At 38.6% G+C, this 16393-nt stretch overlaps 2 protein-coding genes across 2 annotated transcripts; one reads left to right on the top strand and one right to left on the bottom strand.

Moving 5' to 3' along the window:
* Positions 1-2992: 2992 nt before the first annotated feature.
* LOC131426228 (zinc finger protein 878-like) lies at positions 2993-5009 on the top strand. Its single transcript, XM_058588805.1, has 4 exons — positions 2993-3217; positions 3283-3467; positions 3524-4342; positions 4403-5009. Exons 1-4 carry the CDS (start codon positions 3080-3082, stop codon positions 4866-4868), a joined length of 1608 nt encoding a protein of 535 aa, XP_058444788.1. The 5' UTR covers positions 2993-3079; the 3' UTR covers positions 4869-5009.
* Positions 5010-7993: 2984 nt separating this feature from the next.
* LOC131426227 (zinc finger protein draculin-like) lies at positions 7994-14879 on the bottom strand. The gene is made up of 4 exons (XM_058588804.1): positions 14657-14879; positions 14406-14596; positions 13557-14348; positions 7994-13504 (listed from the first exon to the last, which is right to left on the bottom strand). Exons 1-4 carry the CDS (start codon positions 14792-14794, stop codon positions 13024-13026), a joined length of 1602 nt encoding a protein of 533 aa, XP_058444787.1. The 5' UTR covers positions 14795-14879; the 3' UTR covers positions 7994-13023.
* Between the last annotated feature and the right edge of the window lie 1514 nt (positions 14880-16393).

The following is a 16393-nucleotide window of genomic DNA, read 5'->3' as shown; positions in this document are numbered from 1 at the left end:
GCCTCGTGGAAGCCTCTGCGGGGATATTTCCACAATCTGATTGCGAAGGAAGCGCACCGGTTGGTTCTTCGTACTCCTCATTTGTCGAAATGTTTTCTCTTATCGGTTCGTTCTCATCCAACTCAGACTCTGTTGGTACGATTTCCTTTTCTGCAGCGAATTCAACGTCATCCTCTGATTCATAAGCTATCTTTTCTGGCACTTCGTTGTGAATCGTTTTCATGTTTTCGTCGAATACAACATCACGAGAAGTAAAAATCATCCTCTTTCTAGGATCCCAAATCCTGTAACCATTTGCTGTGTAGCCAACCATAATGTTTTTCTCACTTTTTGGATCCAGTTTGCCACGCTTTTCTTTGGGCACCCAGGTGAATGCTGTTGAACCAAAAACACGCATCTTATCTACGTTCGGTTTTCTGCCATACCACCTTTCGAATGGAGTTTTCTTTTCGTTCAGAGCAGATGTCGGACTTCTATTCAGAATGTAGGCAGCAGTGAGCACTGCTTCGCCCCACATAGATTTCGGTAATTCAGTATCTTGTAACATGGAACGAGCTTTCTCTAACAAGGTGCGATTTAAACGCTCTGCTACTCCGTTCTGCTGCGGACTATATGGTACGGTTGTTTCCATTCGAATTCCCTCAGTGGCACAGTACTTTCTAAATGACTTTCCGATATACTCTCCACCATTGTCGCATCGTAATCTAGACACTCTTGTTCCAAAGAAAGATGTTACTAATGCACAATATTCTTCGAATTTTTCTTGAACCTCATCTTTTGATGCTAGCAAATAAATCATTGTGAAGTGACTGTAGTCATCCATAAATGACACATAGAAACGCTTTCCATTCCATGTCGTTTGTGTGAACGGCCCACATACGTCGGAGTGTATGAGTTCTAACGGTCGAGAAGAACGTGTCTTGGAAATTTCCTCAAACGGTTGTCTTGTCTGTTTACCTTCCAAGCACACCTCACACAAACTCTTGTGTGACCAATCCTGGATCGTCATCGCAGTCTCTATCATATTATGCTTCCATAGATTTTTAAGATTTGTCTCTCCTATGTGTCCATATCTCCGATGCCATAACTCTAGAGTAGCATTCTTTGTTGCCATAGCACTCGCACTCAGTGGTCCTATGCTATCGCGTAAATAAATTTCCATAGCATACAGCTGTCCCGTTCTATGTCCAACACATACTAAACGCCCATTCTTTTTTATGGACACTTTTCCTCCAGAAAAAGTTACTACCATTCCGTTGTCTTCGAGCCGACGTACAGAGAACAAATTACACTGTAGTTCGGGTACGTATAAAACATTCGCTACAACTGCCGGTTGTGTCTTGTTGTTTATCATCATACCAACATGGATTGTTCCCGCCGATTCTGCCACGATAACTTGGCCAGACTTTGCCACGGAAATAGACACTTTCCGTTCCAATGAATGTAGCTCGTCGAACAAATGCTTGTCTTTCACCATGTGGTCTGTGGCTCCCGAGTCCAAAAACCATTCGATACGATTCTTGAATATCGCATTTTGGGTTGAAAATGCACCGGTGTGTGTGGTAGCAATAAACGAAATTTCATGTTCACATGTGGCGTGTGCATGATCTTTAAATTTTCGATTTGATTTCCCATTTTTCTGTGAGCTTCTTTCACTTTCCTTTTCCACCATAGGACGGTAATCAGGACAGTCAATCCGTTTGTGACCGAATTTACCACACTCGAAACATCTGAAGCCGCTCTTTCTCCCAGCAAACGCTGACTCACCTACGGAATCTTCCGATTGGTCAATTTGATTCGCACGTTTTACCGACTCATCCATTAGTCGTTTCTTCACGTATTCCAATGTAAGCTGTTCCGGTTGAATAGTTTCCAATGCTGTGATCAAGGCTTCGTACGACTTTGGTAGCGATAGTAACAACTGACAAACAACATCTTCCTCCTCGATTTTTACACCGGCAGCCTTCATTTCTCGCAATACCTTTTCAAATTGTAATAAGTAGGCTTTCATGTTTCCAGCTTCTTTCAGTCGTAACTCCTGAAATTGCTTCTTCAAGAACAGCTTGCCGGCAATTCCAACATGTTCAAATGCATTTTTCAACGCGTCCCAAGCTTCTTTTGCCGTTCGTTTGTCCTTGACATAGTCCAGCTGGTCCTCAGATATTCGATGAATGAGCAAATTTTTGCACTTTCGGTCTCTGGCCATTCGCTCTTCGAGTTTCTTCCTCTTTTCTTCCTTGACAGCTGCTGTGTCCTGCGGAAGTTCTATCGCGTACTCTTCGTTTTCTATGGCATTCTCCAGACAGTCCAGCAAATTTTTGTCTTCCATCAAAACTTCAATACGGAATTTCCAGTTTCCGAAATTGGTTCCGTCAAACAACCACAACTTTTCTTCGCCCATTTTTGGATTCTTCGAGGCTTCCGTTACTTCACTGGGCCCATAACCTATTAAAAGGCAGAGCAAACGTTAAAAGGCTTGTTTATTGAACAAAGAAGTGAATTGGAATGAAAATTTATTCTTCAAACATCAGGGATTACCTTGATTTGTTACATTACTGTAACTATGGACGACGTTAGGTCGGTTGTATTCTTAACAATTTTTACCAACAACAAAATAAAAATTGTATGTGAAATGAATGTACCATCCAAAATGTGAAAACGTTAAGTGAATGATGCACCCGATGCCACGCCGAATGAGCAAAATTTACACACGCAAAATCTGTTTTCTGTGGTATACAACAAATTATTTGCTAAATAATGTTTACTATTGCAATTAAATACAAATTGTATTTGGTACAATGTCTAACCGAAACAAGTTCCGGATTGCTGGTCATACTCGATTGTGATAAATTAGGAGTTGAAAATTTCCAAAAGAACCGATCAAAATTTACTAAATTTTTAGTAATTTTCCGGCATCGTGTAATATCAATTTACGTTACAATGAATTATCGATCAATCACTCACCCCCCGGAGTTTGTGAGTTTTGATTCCATGGAAGCATAACAAAGTCGCGAGAATCGATAAAATTTTGTTCTGAATTTTGCTTATTTTAGTGGATTACGCTAGTACCGTATTAACTATGGAAAGCTCAGACAATGACCACAAACTCTGTCGTCTTTGTTGCAAAAGCAAGGCAAATTTAAATAAAATAGAGGATCTTGAACAGAACGAAAATTATCCGATGAAAGAAATTTTTACTGATACTCTTCGGCTGGAGGTAGGATGAAATTAAATTGCGGCAGCATCCTGTTATTTTATGTTATTTTTCCGACTGGCATTTAGTTTGATTACGGAGATGGTTTACCTCAAAATATCTGCAGACAGTGTACACAAACAGTGCTTCAAATTCATGAAACTGTTGAAAGCTACAGGGCAAATGATTTTCTACTTCGGAAACAACTCTGTCCAATCAAAGAAGAGAAGGTTGCCATAGAATCAATTCTAATAGAAGCTCTGGATTATTTTCCGTAGGTTTTCCGATGTGTTATAAAGAGTGTTCAATTATGTGTATCTTCTGTTTTAGTGATGATGAACTGATCACTGAAAGCCTGGAGATTAAAGAAGAAGAACCAGAATATTTAGAAAATCCTGACTCCGAACCGGACAATGAGGAAACAGATGATCAAAATGAGTGGCCACCGACTGAAGAAACGAGCTCCAATGTATTAGAGGAGTCGTCGCGCAGGATATCGCAAAGAACAAAGCAAAACAATGCAGACAAAAACCAACCAACTTTGCCACAGCGTCCTCGTCGTCGCCGGTATTCCGAAAATTTAGATCGTCCCCGTATGAATGATTTTAAATGCTATATCTGTAAGAGTGAATCGTTAGGTTCAGGGTACGCTCTGCTCACTCATTTGCATTCTCATAAGGATCAGTTACCCTACAAATGTACGATTTGTGTAATGGACACGATAATAATTGACACCGTTACGACATTGAACATTCACAAACGTATGCACGAAAATCCATATAAATGCGATTATTGCGATCGACGGTACACCACCAAACGCAACATTGCACTGCATGTGCAAAATTTTCATCTTGGTGAAAATGCTCATTGTCCATCGACATGTGAAATATGTGGAAAAGTCTGTCCGTCGAAACTGTCTTTGAAAACACATCAGAGAGCTCACACGAAACCGATATCCTGTGAAAAATGTGGAAAAACTTTCTCCGAAAAAAGCAAACTTAAACGGCATTTTGAACGGATTCACGTAGGAACCAAGCGCTACGAATGTCATATTTGTCACAGAACTATGAAAACGCTTGATGCGTATAACTTTCACGTTGAAAATATGCATTCGGAAAAGCTACTAGCTTGTTCATATTGTCCCAAAACGTTAGTATGTCACAGACCGTTCAGTTTTATTCAGTAATAAAACTTCAAATTCGTTTACAGATACAGTTCCAAATTGATGCTTCGAACACATGAACAAAAACATAAACGCGATCCCAACTACAGGGTTCCGCAAAGCTGGAAAGAATACCACACACCTCTGGATGGAGCCGAGGAGGGTCTCTCGGAATGTAAAATATGTGGCGTCAAAGCCAAAGCAATCGTTTGGCACATGAGAACGGCGCACTTCCCGGAACAATACCGTTGCGATATTTGCGAAGCTGTTTTCAAAACCAAAGAAAGCTTAGATGGACACATTATGGTTCATACATATGGGAAAGCATTTCAATGTCCGATCTGCGAAAGGGAGTTTGCTTCGAAACGGTTGCTTCAGGCACACATGAAAACAAAGAAACATCGCGATCACCCTTTGGCGAAGTCGTTGGATTGGTTGGCTCAGATGAAAAGTCTTAAACGGAGAAACAAACTTGCTCTGGATTCATCCGAAGCCGAGTTAGATTCGTGTTGATGCAATAATTATGTACAATTTTGGTGTTCTGATGCAAATAAGTATTTGCGTATGTTTGTTTTTTTTTTTTGCTTGCGAAAACGATCCCGTTCTATAATGTTCTTATCGGAAATAGACACAGATTTTGCACAGACCTCAAAATGTATTTGTTATTTCGGTTATAGAGGCTTGAATCTTTTGGTTATACTTTTTCTTGTTTAGAGAAAGCTCTAGAATTGAAACAGAGTTATGAAAATCAAAATCATAAATGCACTCAGATACATTGGTTAAAATTCTGTTTTTAAATGGATTTACGGATTACACAAAACAACACAAATTCTCAATTTACGATTGTGTTTTTCGGATTTGGATATTTTTCACGTCGAGTCGAGAGAAGAAATCTAGTACCAGTCGTGGAAAAAATTAGTTCGAAAGAAGAAAAAAATGTTTACAAGTTGCAGTCGGTGAAAATTGACAAAAAATGCAAAAAAAAAATTCAATTTCTTACAGAACACAATTGAATTGTAATGAATGGATTTCCCATACTTTGGCAAGTTTGAAGTTGTGCAGCCCGTTGTCGTATGTTCGAGCCCCGACCAGGAAGGAATTCTAGTGTCAGTAGAATCGTAGCACCAGCAATGGTTCTGTACGCTATGAATGTACGGAGGACGATTGTGTCTACGTTCAGAGTTTATCGCCTCCTCTGGAATTCCACAAGGTAGTCACCTGGGTCCTTTGATCTTTCTGCTTTACTTCAACGACGTCAATTTTTGTCTAGAAGATGCTGTTTTTCTTCAACGACAACTGGAGAAACTCCTAGAAATGGTGTGGAATTAATCGAATGACAATAAATTCGGAAAAGTGTTCAATCATTACGTTTTCGCGGTAGAAACTTCCTCTCAAATTCAACTATCATACCGGAGATTCGGCAATATGTACAACACGACATGATCATGTTAGTGAGCAGAAAAAGAAACTCTGAGGTTTCAAAAATGTCCATTTAACTTTTGATAATGAATAAAATTTTAAAATAACTGCAGCTCTAATCAGAAATCTGTAAATTCTAAGATTATTCTGCGTATGTGGCATCACTAGTTTTCATATACTGGGCAGAGCTTGAAATTGTCACGCGTTCTCAATGAAAGAAACCATTCCAACAGTCTCATTTTCAATGTTTTACTGTTTCATTCGTAAATGACCGACACCAGAACAAACGAAGAGAGACGAAGTATTTTCGTTTCTCATCGAAAAAATGATAGAGTATAATTGCCATCGTCACTCATTTCTCTATGACAAGACGAAACCAAACTAACGTCTGCAGTGAGTATCAGCAGAATTTCAACTCTCATTTTTTCATCGATGTATTGAAAATCTGCGACACCAAATAAACCGAAACCACTACAAATTCGAGCACCAACAGGTAATAGTCATTGTGAAACCTTTTTCTCTCATTTTCGGTTCTCAAAGCTTCGGTTGAATATCTACACTGCATACTATTGGATTTTCACTAAAAACTGCAAATGACTGAAAGGGCAAATGAAACAAAGAACACAATTTTGAAACTACTGTTCCGCTTATGCCATTGACTGAACCTGGATTTCGTTCTCATAGTTTGCAAGCAAAACTGAGAGTGACATTATTTTTCTCGTCATTTTCGTCTATTTTGAGTCAATAAAAATGACTTTTATTAGCTCTGATACTGGGCTTATTTGTATGTGTGACTGTGGTATAATATGCGCATTAAGAAATATATATTTGGCTTTGAATTACGTTTTGCCTTCATTTTGCTGAGGGGCACAAACGTACCCCAGAGAGTGTTCTAGTGTTAAGTGGGTAGAGACCAATTCGATTCAGGACTGACTTATACAAAAAGCAAATTTATTTTTGTATGCAGATTCTTCGAATCGTAACTCGAACATTCAGAAAAAAGTGAATCAGAATATTTCATGCAAAATTTTGTGTATTGTTTCTGTATTCTTGAGTTTGAGTTTTCCATACAAAAGCATCGATCAATCGAAATTTTTACATGCAATCGAAATAATCATCCCATACAGAATCATTGAAAAAAGATGAATGCTTTTTCAAGAATTAGAAAATTACTCAAAAAAATGAAATTAAGAAAACAATATTTTTATTTTAAACTTTCTGAATTTCTGTTATTTCGATAACAACAACAGAAAGACCGCTGTAGACAGGAGAAAAAGTTCGGATATCGTTTACCAGTTGATGGATTGTGTGTAATGGAGTTAGATAAATAATATTGGTCATTGTGAATAAATGAATAGTTTGTGCGGTAGAAGTGCTAAGGTCAAACTAAGAAATTTTCCTTGCATTTTGCTTTCGAATGATTTCGATTACACAAACCCGTGATGCTCAGACGGGTCACGGACGAGAGAAATTAGCTTTCGCACTGGTGTCCATTCTGTGTTAAATGAACCATGCCGGTTTTATGTTGCTGAGATGATATCCATCTTCCTTTGATAGCACTGATTGCATCGTGTGAAGAGTTGCTAGAGAGCGTTCTTTGATACGATAAAAGCCATTCTTGTTGAGAAGAATGTTCAAATTGGTAAGATTAATATCGAATTAAAATGTAAGCGTCGTTTCTCCAAGTTACCAAAAGTTCCTTCGTTCCTAAAAATATCCAATTTATTAGAGCTCTAATGTACGTGTGGTACTTTTTGGCAATTTAAACGTACAGAACAAGTTATGAGAAAACATTATCTATGCTTAAAGCTGTACATATTTTCACAGTAATTTTGGGTGATGTTTCTTTTTCTGGGTTTAAGCGAATGTGTGTCGAATTCCGTTGATTGTAGGTTAAGTAATCAGAAAAATATTGAAGAGAAACGTTAACCACTTAGTCGTTTGACCATTGTGCTCTTTGAACACATAAATACGAACAAATAGTTTTTGGGCGAGACGAAGTTCGACGGGTCAGCTAGTATTTCATAAAAATGGCAGATTTTCAAAATGTTTTTTATAGATTTTCACAGATTATGTTCGAAAATATGCAAAATGGAAACTCTGTCCGCAAATGTAAACTTCCCATAACCACTCTAACTACCAAGTTGAATTAAAGTCATCTAAAGGCGCATTCGAACTGAAGTTGAGGTTTCTCAAATTAAATAATACACACTTGGAAGTAAATGTTATAAATTTATATTTGCTAGGCTCACAAATATTTACCCGATACACCAACAGCTTATTTGATCATTATGAATGTCGTTTTAATAATATTTTATTAGTTCACTGGAAAATATGGTATGTATTAAATTTGTTTACGAAATGGTAGTCCTTTCTTTCTTACAGTAATTCAATAACAGCAGGCATTGAGCAAGATTCTTTTTCATTTAAATTTAAATATGGCTGAACAGATTCATCTTCGGAAAAATCAATAAAACGTTATTAAAATTATTAATTAAAATATTTTCCATATACCGTAACACGTGTTAGTTAACCCTTATTCAGTACTTATTCAGTCACACGTGGAAAAATGAAATGTTACACTAGTTGGTAAGACCGAATATCCGAAATTGAGAGTTTTTAAAATACTTCATGGATGGATGACTTCTAAAATATTCTTGGAACACTACGAAAGTTATAAAAAAAATAGTAAAAATGAAATAGGGTAACAGAGGTATTTTGGCCAACTTTAGAATTTATTTTATTTTTGCCCACTTTGTTAAAATATCCACCAAATATTGGAATATCTTTGAAAAAGCCTTCCGCAATAGGTAATTGAATGTGATTAGCTTCAAATTGATGCAACATGGGTTACTTAACATCGGTTAAATCCCTAAAGTTTGTGCCAAAGGTGGGCCGAAATATATGAAGTGACCAAAATACCTCTGTTACCCTACTGCATGAAATCAAAAAAAAAATGACGAAATTGGCTTTTATTTATGTCCTACAACTTTGTGTTGTTCTCAAAGGGAAAATAATATAAACGACCAATTCTTACATAAACCTGTGATATTTCATTTTCAATGGAATGCTGCTTTGCTCAGAACAATAACCAAATACATTTCTTGTAATTAATCTAACATTTCGATAAGGGGCTCGATTTTGCTTATACCGTTTTCGTTTTAGAACCTACACGCGGGTGACTCTGACTCCGAGTAAAACGAACACGTAGTACGCGCCCTGAACAACAACTCATGAAAAAAGAAAAAATAAACAAACTCGCATGAATGCATAATGCGTAATGCGACCCGAGAAAATTTTCAGAGCGAAACTACGCGATTGGAGTCCGATCTAGAGCGACCCCAGGTTGCTAAAACAAACATCTCAAAAGTTGTTTGGGCGACTCTGGGTCACATCTCGGACTGCTCTGATCAATAAGCGAAAACGGTATTAGTCAATTCGCAGCTAATGATGAAATTCAAATGATACTTGAGAATTATGTTCTGGATGTGCAAGGTAATATTTATATTCTGGTAAACTTTAGTTTATTGCTAAATGTAATTACTATCATTATCGAGCAACATGGTGTTATGAGAAGGTGAACAATGTTTTCTTCCAAAAAGCTATCTACTCCGCCTGAATGTACTTTGATTTTGATGATGTTTTGAGAATGGCAACGCACTGAGCAGCACAACGCTAAAATGTTCGAACACTCGTTTACTCTAATATATGATCAAGTGCGAGAGAACTTATAGCTAGAGTGAATTTTACTCAAGTTTTGACATATCTCGATTGATTTTTGAAATGGCCGTATGAGCAAGGCACAGTTTCTCCAAATACGCTTACATCCCCTCTCGATTGCTTACTCCCAGCTTCTTTCGCAGTTCTCCAACTGATTATTCGTACTTTTATGGATTCAATCGACAATCTTCCAGAGAGTACATGGTCTCGAACAAAATTGCACTCCAGACTTTTTCAACGCCAAGTCCGTGGTACCTTTAAGGTAACGGACAATCCGCTTCAACGCGGTCCAATGGGGTTCGCCAGGACCCAACCTGGTAGCAGATATCAGGTCGAGTCGACATCATAATGTACATGAGACTTCCCAGAAGTTCACGATATGGTTTCATAATGGGCTCGCCCATTCGTTGATTCCAGTTTTATGTTCTTCTCCGTAGGGATCGTTGACGAGTTACAGTCTGTCAAGCCTCATTGATCGTAGCTCATCTTGATGCCCAGAAAATGCTTTCATTTTGCCGCAATCCGTCATCGCAAAAACGTCAGGCAGCTTTTTAATCAAAGCCAAAACTGTTTCGAGTTTTCGACCGGATATCATCAGACCGTCTACATACAGCACAAGATAAATCGCATCAGCTCCATCTTTACTGCACCAAGTGTATAGACAGTAGTCGTGTTTAGATCGCACGAATCCCAGTTTCAAAGTGCCATTGTTGAACTTATCGTTCCAGCAGCGAGGAGACTGCTTTAGCTCGTACAACGATTTCTGTAAACGACATACCGTTCTAGGAGGAGTTTTCATGTCCACAGGAATATCCATGCAGATTTCCTCACGCAGCTCGTCATGCAGAAACGTCGTCCTAACATCCATTTGGTGGAATGTACAGCCCTGTTGAACTCCAAATGGTAGACACTTTCAAAACCGGCGCAGACGTTTCTTCATAGTCAATATTAGGGTCCTGTAGGTACACTTTCACGACCAGTCTCGCTTTGGCGCCTAATCACGTTTCCACGTTCATTTTCCGTGATACGGAAAACCCATTCACACTTCAACGACTTCACTGCTTCAGGACATAGTACAAATTTCCACAGATTTCTTTGCAAAAGTGTCTTCCAACACCTTCCACCCTTGCTTGAGCTTTTTCTTTTTCCCAGACGATTCCCAGGCACTCGTTGCCGACTACGCTTTCGCTTTTCAGTCCATCTTCAAGAACTTGTTTCTTGTAGCTTCCAGAAAGAGCTTAACTCGAAACCGCCAGTTTTCATAAAGGGTCCGCCATGTAACTTTTGTTTTAAACATGCAATAAAACACAAACGGTTCATCCGATTTCAAAATTTATTTTTTCATATTAAAGTAAGATCCTTCCTGTTAATTGTGGAATATAATTTCATTCAAATGGCTGTCTCGGCTGTCCTTGCAGTACGATATACGATCGGTCCAGTTTTTTAGTACATTTTCGATTGTATGCAGCTTTATTTCAGCTATGGCTGCACGAATGTTGTTCTTCAAGGCTTGAATTGTCTCTGGCTTGTCCACATAACACTTATCTTTGACAGCCCCCCAAAGATAATAGTCTAACGGCGTCAAATCACAGCTCGTATCGATCGTAGCGTTGGTTGTGTGGCACGGATCGCCGTCTCGTTGGAACCAAATGGTGTCCAAGTCTTACTCTTCAAGTAACGGGAAGAAGAAATCGCTAATTATGGCGCGGTAGCGCTCGCCATTGGCCGTGGCGGCGGCTCCTGCCTCATTTTCGAAGAAAAATGGCCCAATGATGCCGCCAGACCAAAATCCGCACCAAACCGTCGCTCTCTGAGGATGCATCGGCTTCTCCATGATAACGTCCGGGTTTTCCGTCCCCCAGATGCGACAATTTTGCTTACTAACATACCCGCCGAGATGAAAATGTGCCTCATCCGAGAAGATGATTTTTTGGCGCACACATGCCGCAACATTACCATGATTTTCAAAGTAAAACTGCACTATTTTCACGCGTTCCTCAAGCGTATACACAACCATTTTCGTTGAGCGGAAGGATAAAACTAAGTTTCTGTCAAGTCAGAAGTGCTTCCGTTCAGCTGTGTGATTCCAGCACCGTCTTTCACTGAAGAGCCCATAACCTTATGAAATGACCGGTCGGAATAAAGGATAAAAACTGGTAACGTAGAGAACAATCGCCCTTATTATAAATATCGTCGTATCGATTTTACGACTGTATTTCATTTGTATTCCCTAGAGTGACTATAATCAGAGTGGCGACAGCTGTTCGTTTGGAATGACAGCTCCCAGTTCCAAACGAGCAAACGACCTGTCAATGCAATGTACAGCTAATGGAATATTTTGAATTGTTGCCAAAATTACGGATGAGATGTCGTCACTCTGGTTATAGGCACTCTAGTATTCCCGATAACGCTAGCAAAATCAAAGGTAGCTAGGATTCGATCCAACCACGTTCGATCGAAAAATCAATACGTAGTTATTCAGAATAAGGGTGAATATATTTCTAGTGCCCGGTTGCTTCGAGCGTCTTAATTGGAATGAATGAAACTTTTCATGTCAGCGATCGTTTGCTTATTTCAAGGGTATTTTTTGGCAAAGACCAAACCTGCTCAAAGGTAGTCGATGCAAAACGGAAATCACTGAAATTCAACTGAACTTTCATCTATCATATCCGGTATCATATCAATCAATTTGTAAAGAATTTAAATTTTGTTTGGATCACAAGAAGCAAAAAACAAAAATAAAAGAAAGTACCTGGCAAAAAATTTATTAGTATAAAAATAATAACGATAGTAGTAGTACTAATAAAGTATTTAAAGAAAAATTATAACAAAAAAATAAATATTATATTTGTAACATGCACAAAAGATACAGAACTTAAAAAAACTATCTTCAAAAGTTTCAGTACGATATGGAATGTGTAGCGATTTATGCTTCGCTCACAGAATTTAGCTCATTTGTTCACTATACTCTACGGAGCTATCACGGCCCTATCGGCTCGCAATGTTTGCTACGATTAAACGTGCTGACCGATAAGCGCTAAACGAATGTTAAAAGAAATAATATTCATTGCTCATTACTGGTTGGGAATGTTATAAATTTGAAAAAACTAAAATTTGCACGATTTTGAACTTTCAGTCTATGGATCAAAGTAATGAACCAAGCACTTTTCAGATTTTAAAAAGCCTTCCTTTTTCGCGTTATTACCGTATTTGAAATGCTATAAATCTACTCCTTATGCTGAAAGTACAAATTTTAACTTAAAAATACGTGTATCCACGTCTATTGCAACTTCCCATATGTGGAAAACCTGCATGAAATCTTACTCTTCTACAGTGCCATTCTGTTTTTCTATTCTCCACTATCACCTTTTGTTAGGTAAACATTTCGATTGGGTCGATTTCGTGTCAGTGTTCATCAGAGCTTGAATCAGAAACCTCTTTTCCGAATTGCCACTCAATGAATGAAACGGACACCTCGCTACGTTTCCTTCTTACTCACCCTGCTCGGAGATATTTCTTTTTTATCGAATCAACATGAACCCGAACCGGAATTTCCGTCCGGTACCGATTCAATCGAAATACTTTTTCGTTTTTCTTTGATTTCCTCCGCCAGATCATCCAGCCACTCCAAATCCTGTGCCATCGGGTCATCCCGGTGTTTCTTCGTTTTGAGGTGGGTCAGCAGCAGGTCTTTGGTGGAAAATCCTCTACCGCATATGATGCACCGGAATTCTTTGCCAAAGATGTGAGCCTGAATGTGTCCGTCGTAGGTTTGCTTTTTTTTAAAAACCGCTCCGCATATTTCGCAGTTGTAGTCCGTCTGAAAGTGTGCACTTCTCATGTGCCAAGCGATGGCCTTCACCTTTACGCCGCATATTTTGCACAGACAGAAACCTTCCTCGGCACCGTCCAGCTGTACGTAGTACTCCTTCCAGCTTTGCGGAGCTTTGTAATTGGGATCGTCTTCGTGTTTCTTCTCGTGACTTCGAAGCATCAGCTTGGAACTGCATCTGTAAAGCGATTGAGATGAAAAAAAATGCACAACCTAACAGGTTAGCTTACTTTCTGGAGCAATACGAGCATTTTAGTTGTATTCCCGAATGTTTGCTTTCAACGTGAAATTGAATGCCGTCCAGCGAACGTAGCGTTTTAGGACAATATTGACAGTGGTACCGCTTGAATCCTTCGTGAGCTATTTCAATGTGCCGTCTAAGTTTGTTCGGATGGGAAAAAGCCTTTCCGCACTGTTCACAAGTCATCGGATGGACGTGAATCATTTGATGCATTTTCAGAGCATGTTTGGAAGAGTAAACTCTTCCACATATTTCGCAAGTGGAAGGACAGCGAGCACTTTGCGCAAGATGAAAATTTTGCACGTGTAAAGTTAAATTACCTTCCGTCGTGTACCGTCGATCGCAGTGGTTACATTTGTAAGGGTTTTCGTGCATACGCCTATGAATATTCAACGTCGTGACACCCTCAATGACTACCGTTTCCATCACGCAATCCGTACATGTGTATGGTAACAGGTCGGAGTGGGAATGCAAATGAGTAAGCAGAGCTTGCCCCGATCCTAACGATTCGCTTTTACAGATGTAGCATTTAAAATCATTCAAACGAGGCCGACCCGGATGTTTCAAATCTCGGCGACTAAGACGTAGTCTCAGGGGGCGCTTCTTTTTTCGAGGTGTATTTTTATCTAATTTCTTTGAGGATTTCCTTTTTTCAACTGGAGAATTTATTCTTTCCCGAGTTGGACCCACATCTCCGGTACCTTTATCTTCGTTGTTTTGCTCTAAATTTTCCGATACCTCTTTTTTAATCTCAGGAGGCTCGATGACTAGTTCATCCTCCCTAGCGTGGAAGGTAGAGTAATTTTTGACTTATGTTATTGAATCGAATAGTACTTACATATGACTATCATCGATTTCTACCAAAGAAGTCGGTTTTATGTCAACCTTCTCACTTTCGATAATACTCTGCAAATGTTCACGAAGTCGTACATCAGTGTCTCGGAATTGTTCAACAATTTTGTAAACCTGAAGGACCGTGGAGGTGCAAGGTTTACAAATTCTTTTAGGCAGACCATCGCCGGATTTTCGCTATATGACAGAAATAAAAACAATTTATGATTAAATATCCTACTGCCAAACTTCCTATACCTCTATCCGGAGAATGTCAGCGAAAATTTTTCCAAGCGGATATTTTTTATCCTTTTCGAGAACGTCGATGTTGTGCAACCGTGATTTTCCTTCGCCACAAAGGCGACAAAGATTCTGTATGTCAACTTCACTTTCCATTTGTTTTTTGCGAAACAAGGAACTTGTTCCGACTTCGGTATTTCCTCAAAATTTACTTTCACAACAATTCATACATTCTTTTCGGTGAGGGGTAGTCTGATTAGAGAAAGATATAAACATTGTAAATACACACTTATTTTCTATTATACATATGTCGTTTTCGCTTTATGCCAAACCTAACTCAGTTTCCACCTTAACTGCTGTCAAACCGTTTGTTTGAAACTAGTTTCGAACGTAGTTTCAAAGTTGTTGAACTGAAAATCGAGTCAGCTTCGAACCTGGTTTTTATATTAGGTTTTCTCAATTTTTTTTTGCTACAAGTTACAACTTAACAAGCAAACAAATTCGACCATTGATAAAGTCACTCGTACGCAAACACAAACGCAAGCGGTGCTAGCCTTTTTGCTATATATATCATTTAAGGTTACTTTCATTTTTGACGTAATTATTCCAGATTGAAATTCTTAATAACATTTTCTCTGATTGAGCATTTTTTCTCATTCTTTCACGAAACGAATGGAAAAAGATATAAGAATGTTGTTAATACTACATTTATTAAGAAAACATTGTTGAAACTGTGGAATGATAGGTCCGAACAACAAACATAAAAATCAACCTGTTGCACGTTTGCTAGCTTCAGTCTACGAAAATCCTATAAACACAGACCGTCATCTACGTCAAGAAAAAAGAACCACACCGATTCGATTATTCGATTGCTGCTTCACTCAATGGTGGCGAATATGAGGTTCCGTTCCTCAAGCTTCAACGCAGAAAAACAACAACTAGTTCTTCTGTGAGCATATCAGCTGTTGGACATTCGCAGTGTGAGTTTCACTTCAATCAAGCGCGATTGCATCATCCAGCTAGTGGTCGTTCGCATTGGAGAAAAAGAAAACGAATAGTGGACAACGATGGGGAACATTATACAAAATCAGCCGTTCTAATAGCTCTAAATGTTCTCTAAAGAACTATTAAGATTACTTTCTTTTCAAGTCGAAGGTAAAAATTATCAATTTAGTGAAAATCTGGAATAATTTGATAGGCTTTGTGCTGAAAACTGTTCCAAACAGTGTATAATTTCGTAGAGAATTCCACAATTTGGTCCTTCTGAAAGCCAGAAATGAATGCCGTACAGCATTTTAATACTTTCTTTCACTGAAATATGCAAATTCGAAATAAAGTAATGGACATCAAAATTCTATATATTTCTATTTGCTATTGCGGCTGTTGGGATCGCCCATTTGCTACAAACGATATCACGTAAAAAGAAAGCTCTTAACCAAAATTGATTCAGTTTCAACCTGCACTATGAGCAGTTTAAGCGATTGCGTATTCCAGCTGTTGGATTGAAGAAGAAGAGAGAGAAAAGTGGTTGCTTTGCATTCGAGACAAATGAACTGTGTTCGGTATCGTAGAAAATACCACCTTCTGAAATCCTAAGATGAATCCCGCGATTATACCATTCAGTTTGCGTGCGAGTAACCGAAAAAAAAAATACATTCAATCGGCAAAAAAAATTAAAATGATAATCCGAAATGAAGTAATCAACCTTAAAATTATATACGTTGCTATTTCTGTAGCCGCGTGAACCGCTCTTTT

This window comes from Malaya genurostris, chromosome 1 (genome assembly GCF_030247185.1).
Source record: "Malaya genurostris strain Urasoe2022 chromosome 1, Malgen_1.1, whole genome shotgun sequence".
Taxonomy (NCBI): Eukaryota; Metazoa; Arthropoda; class Insecta; order Diptera; family Culicidae; genus Malaya; species Malaya genurostris.
This window is presented reverse-complemented; position numbering and strand designations above follow the sequence as displayed.

Coding starts and splice junctions, on each gene's coding strand:
- LOC131426228 (XM_058588805.1), top strand. CDS start 3,080: ATGGAAAGCTCAGACAATGACCACAAACTCTGTCGTCTTTGTTGCAAA. Junction 3,218..3,282: donor CTGATACTCTTCGGCTGGAG/GTAGGATGAAAT, acceptor ACTGGCATTTAG/TTTGATTACGGAGATGGTTT. Junction 3,468..3,523: donor GAAGCTCTGGATTATTTTCC/GTAGGTTTTCCG, acceptor CTTCTGTTTTAG/TGATGATGAACTGATCACTG.
- LOC131426227 (XM_058588804.1), bottom strand. CDS start 14,794: ATGGAAAGTGAAGTTGACATACAGAATCTTTGTCGCCTTTGTGGCGAA. Junction 14,597..14,656: donor CTGACATTCTCCGGATAGAG/GTATAGGAAGTT, acceptor TCTGTCATATAG/CGAAAATCCGGCGATGGTCT. Junction 13,505..13,556: donor TGCTCGTATTGCTCCAGAAA/GTAAGCTAACCT, acceptor ATCGCTTTACAG/ATGCAGTTCCAAGCTGATGC.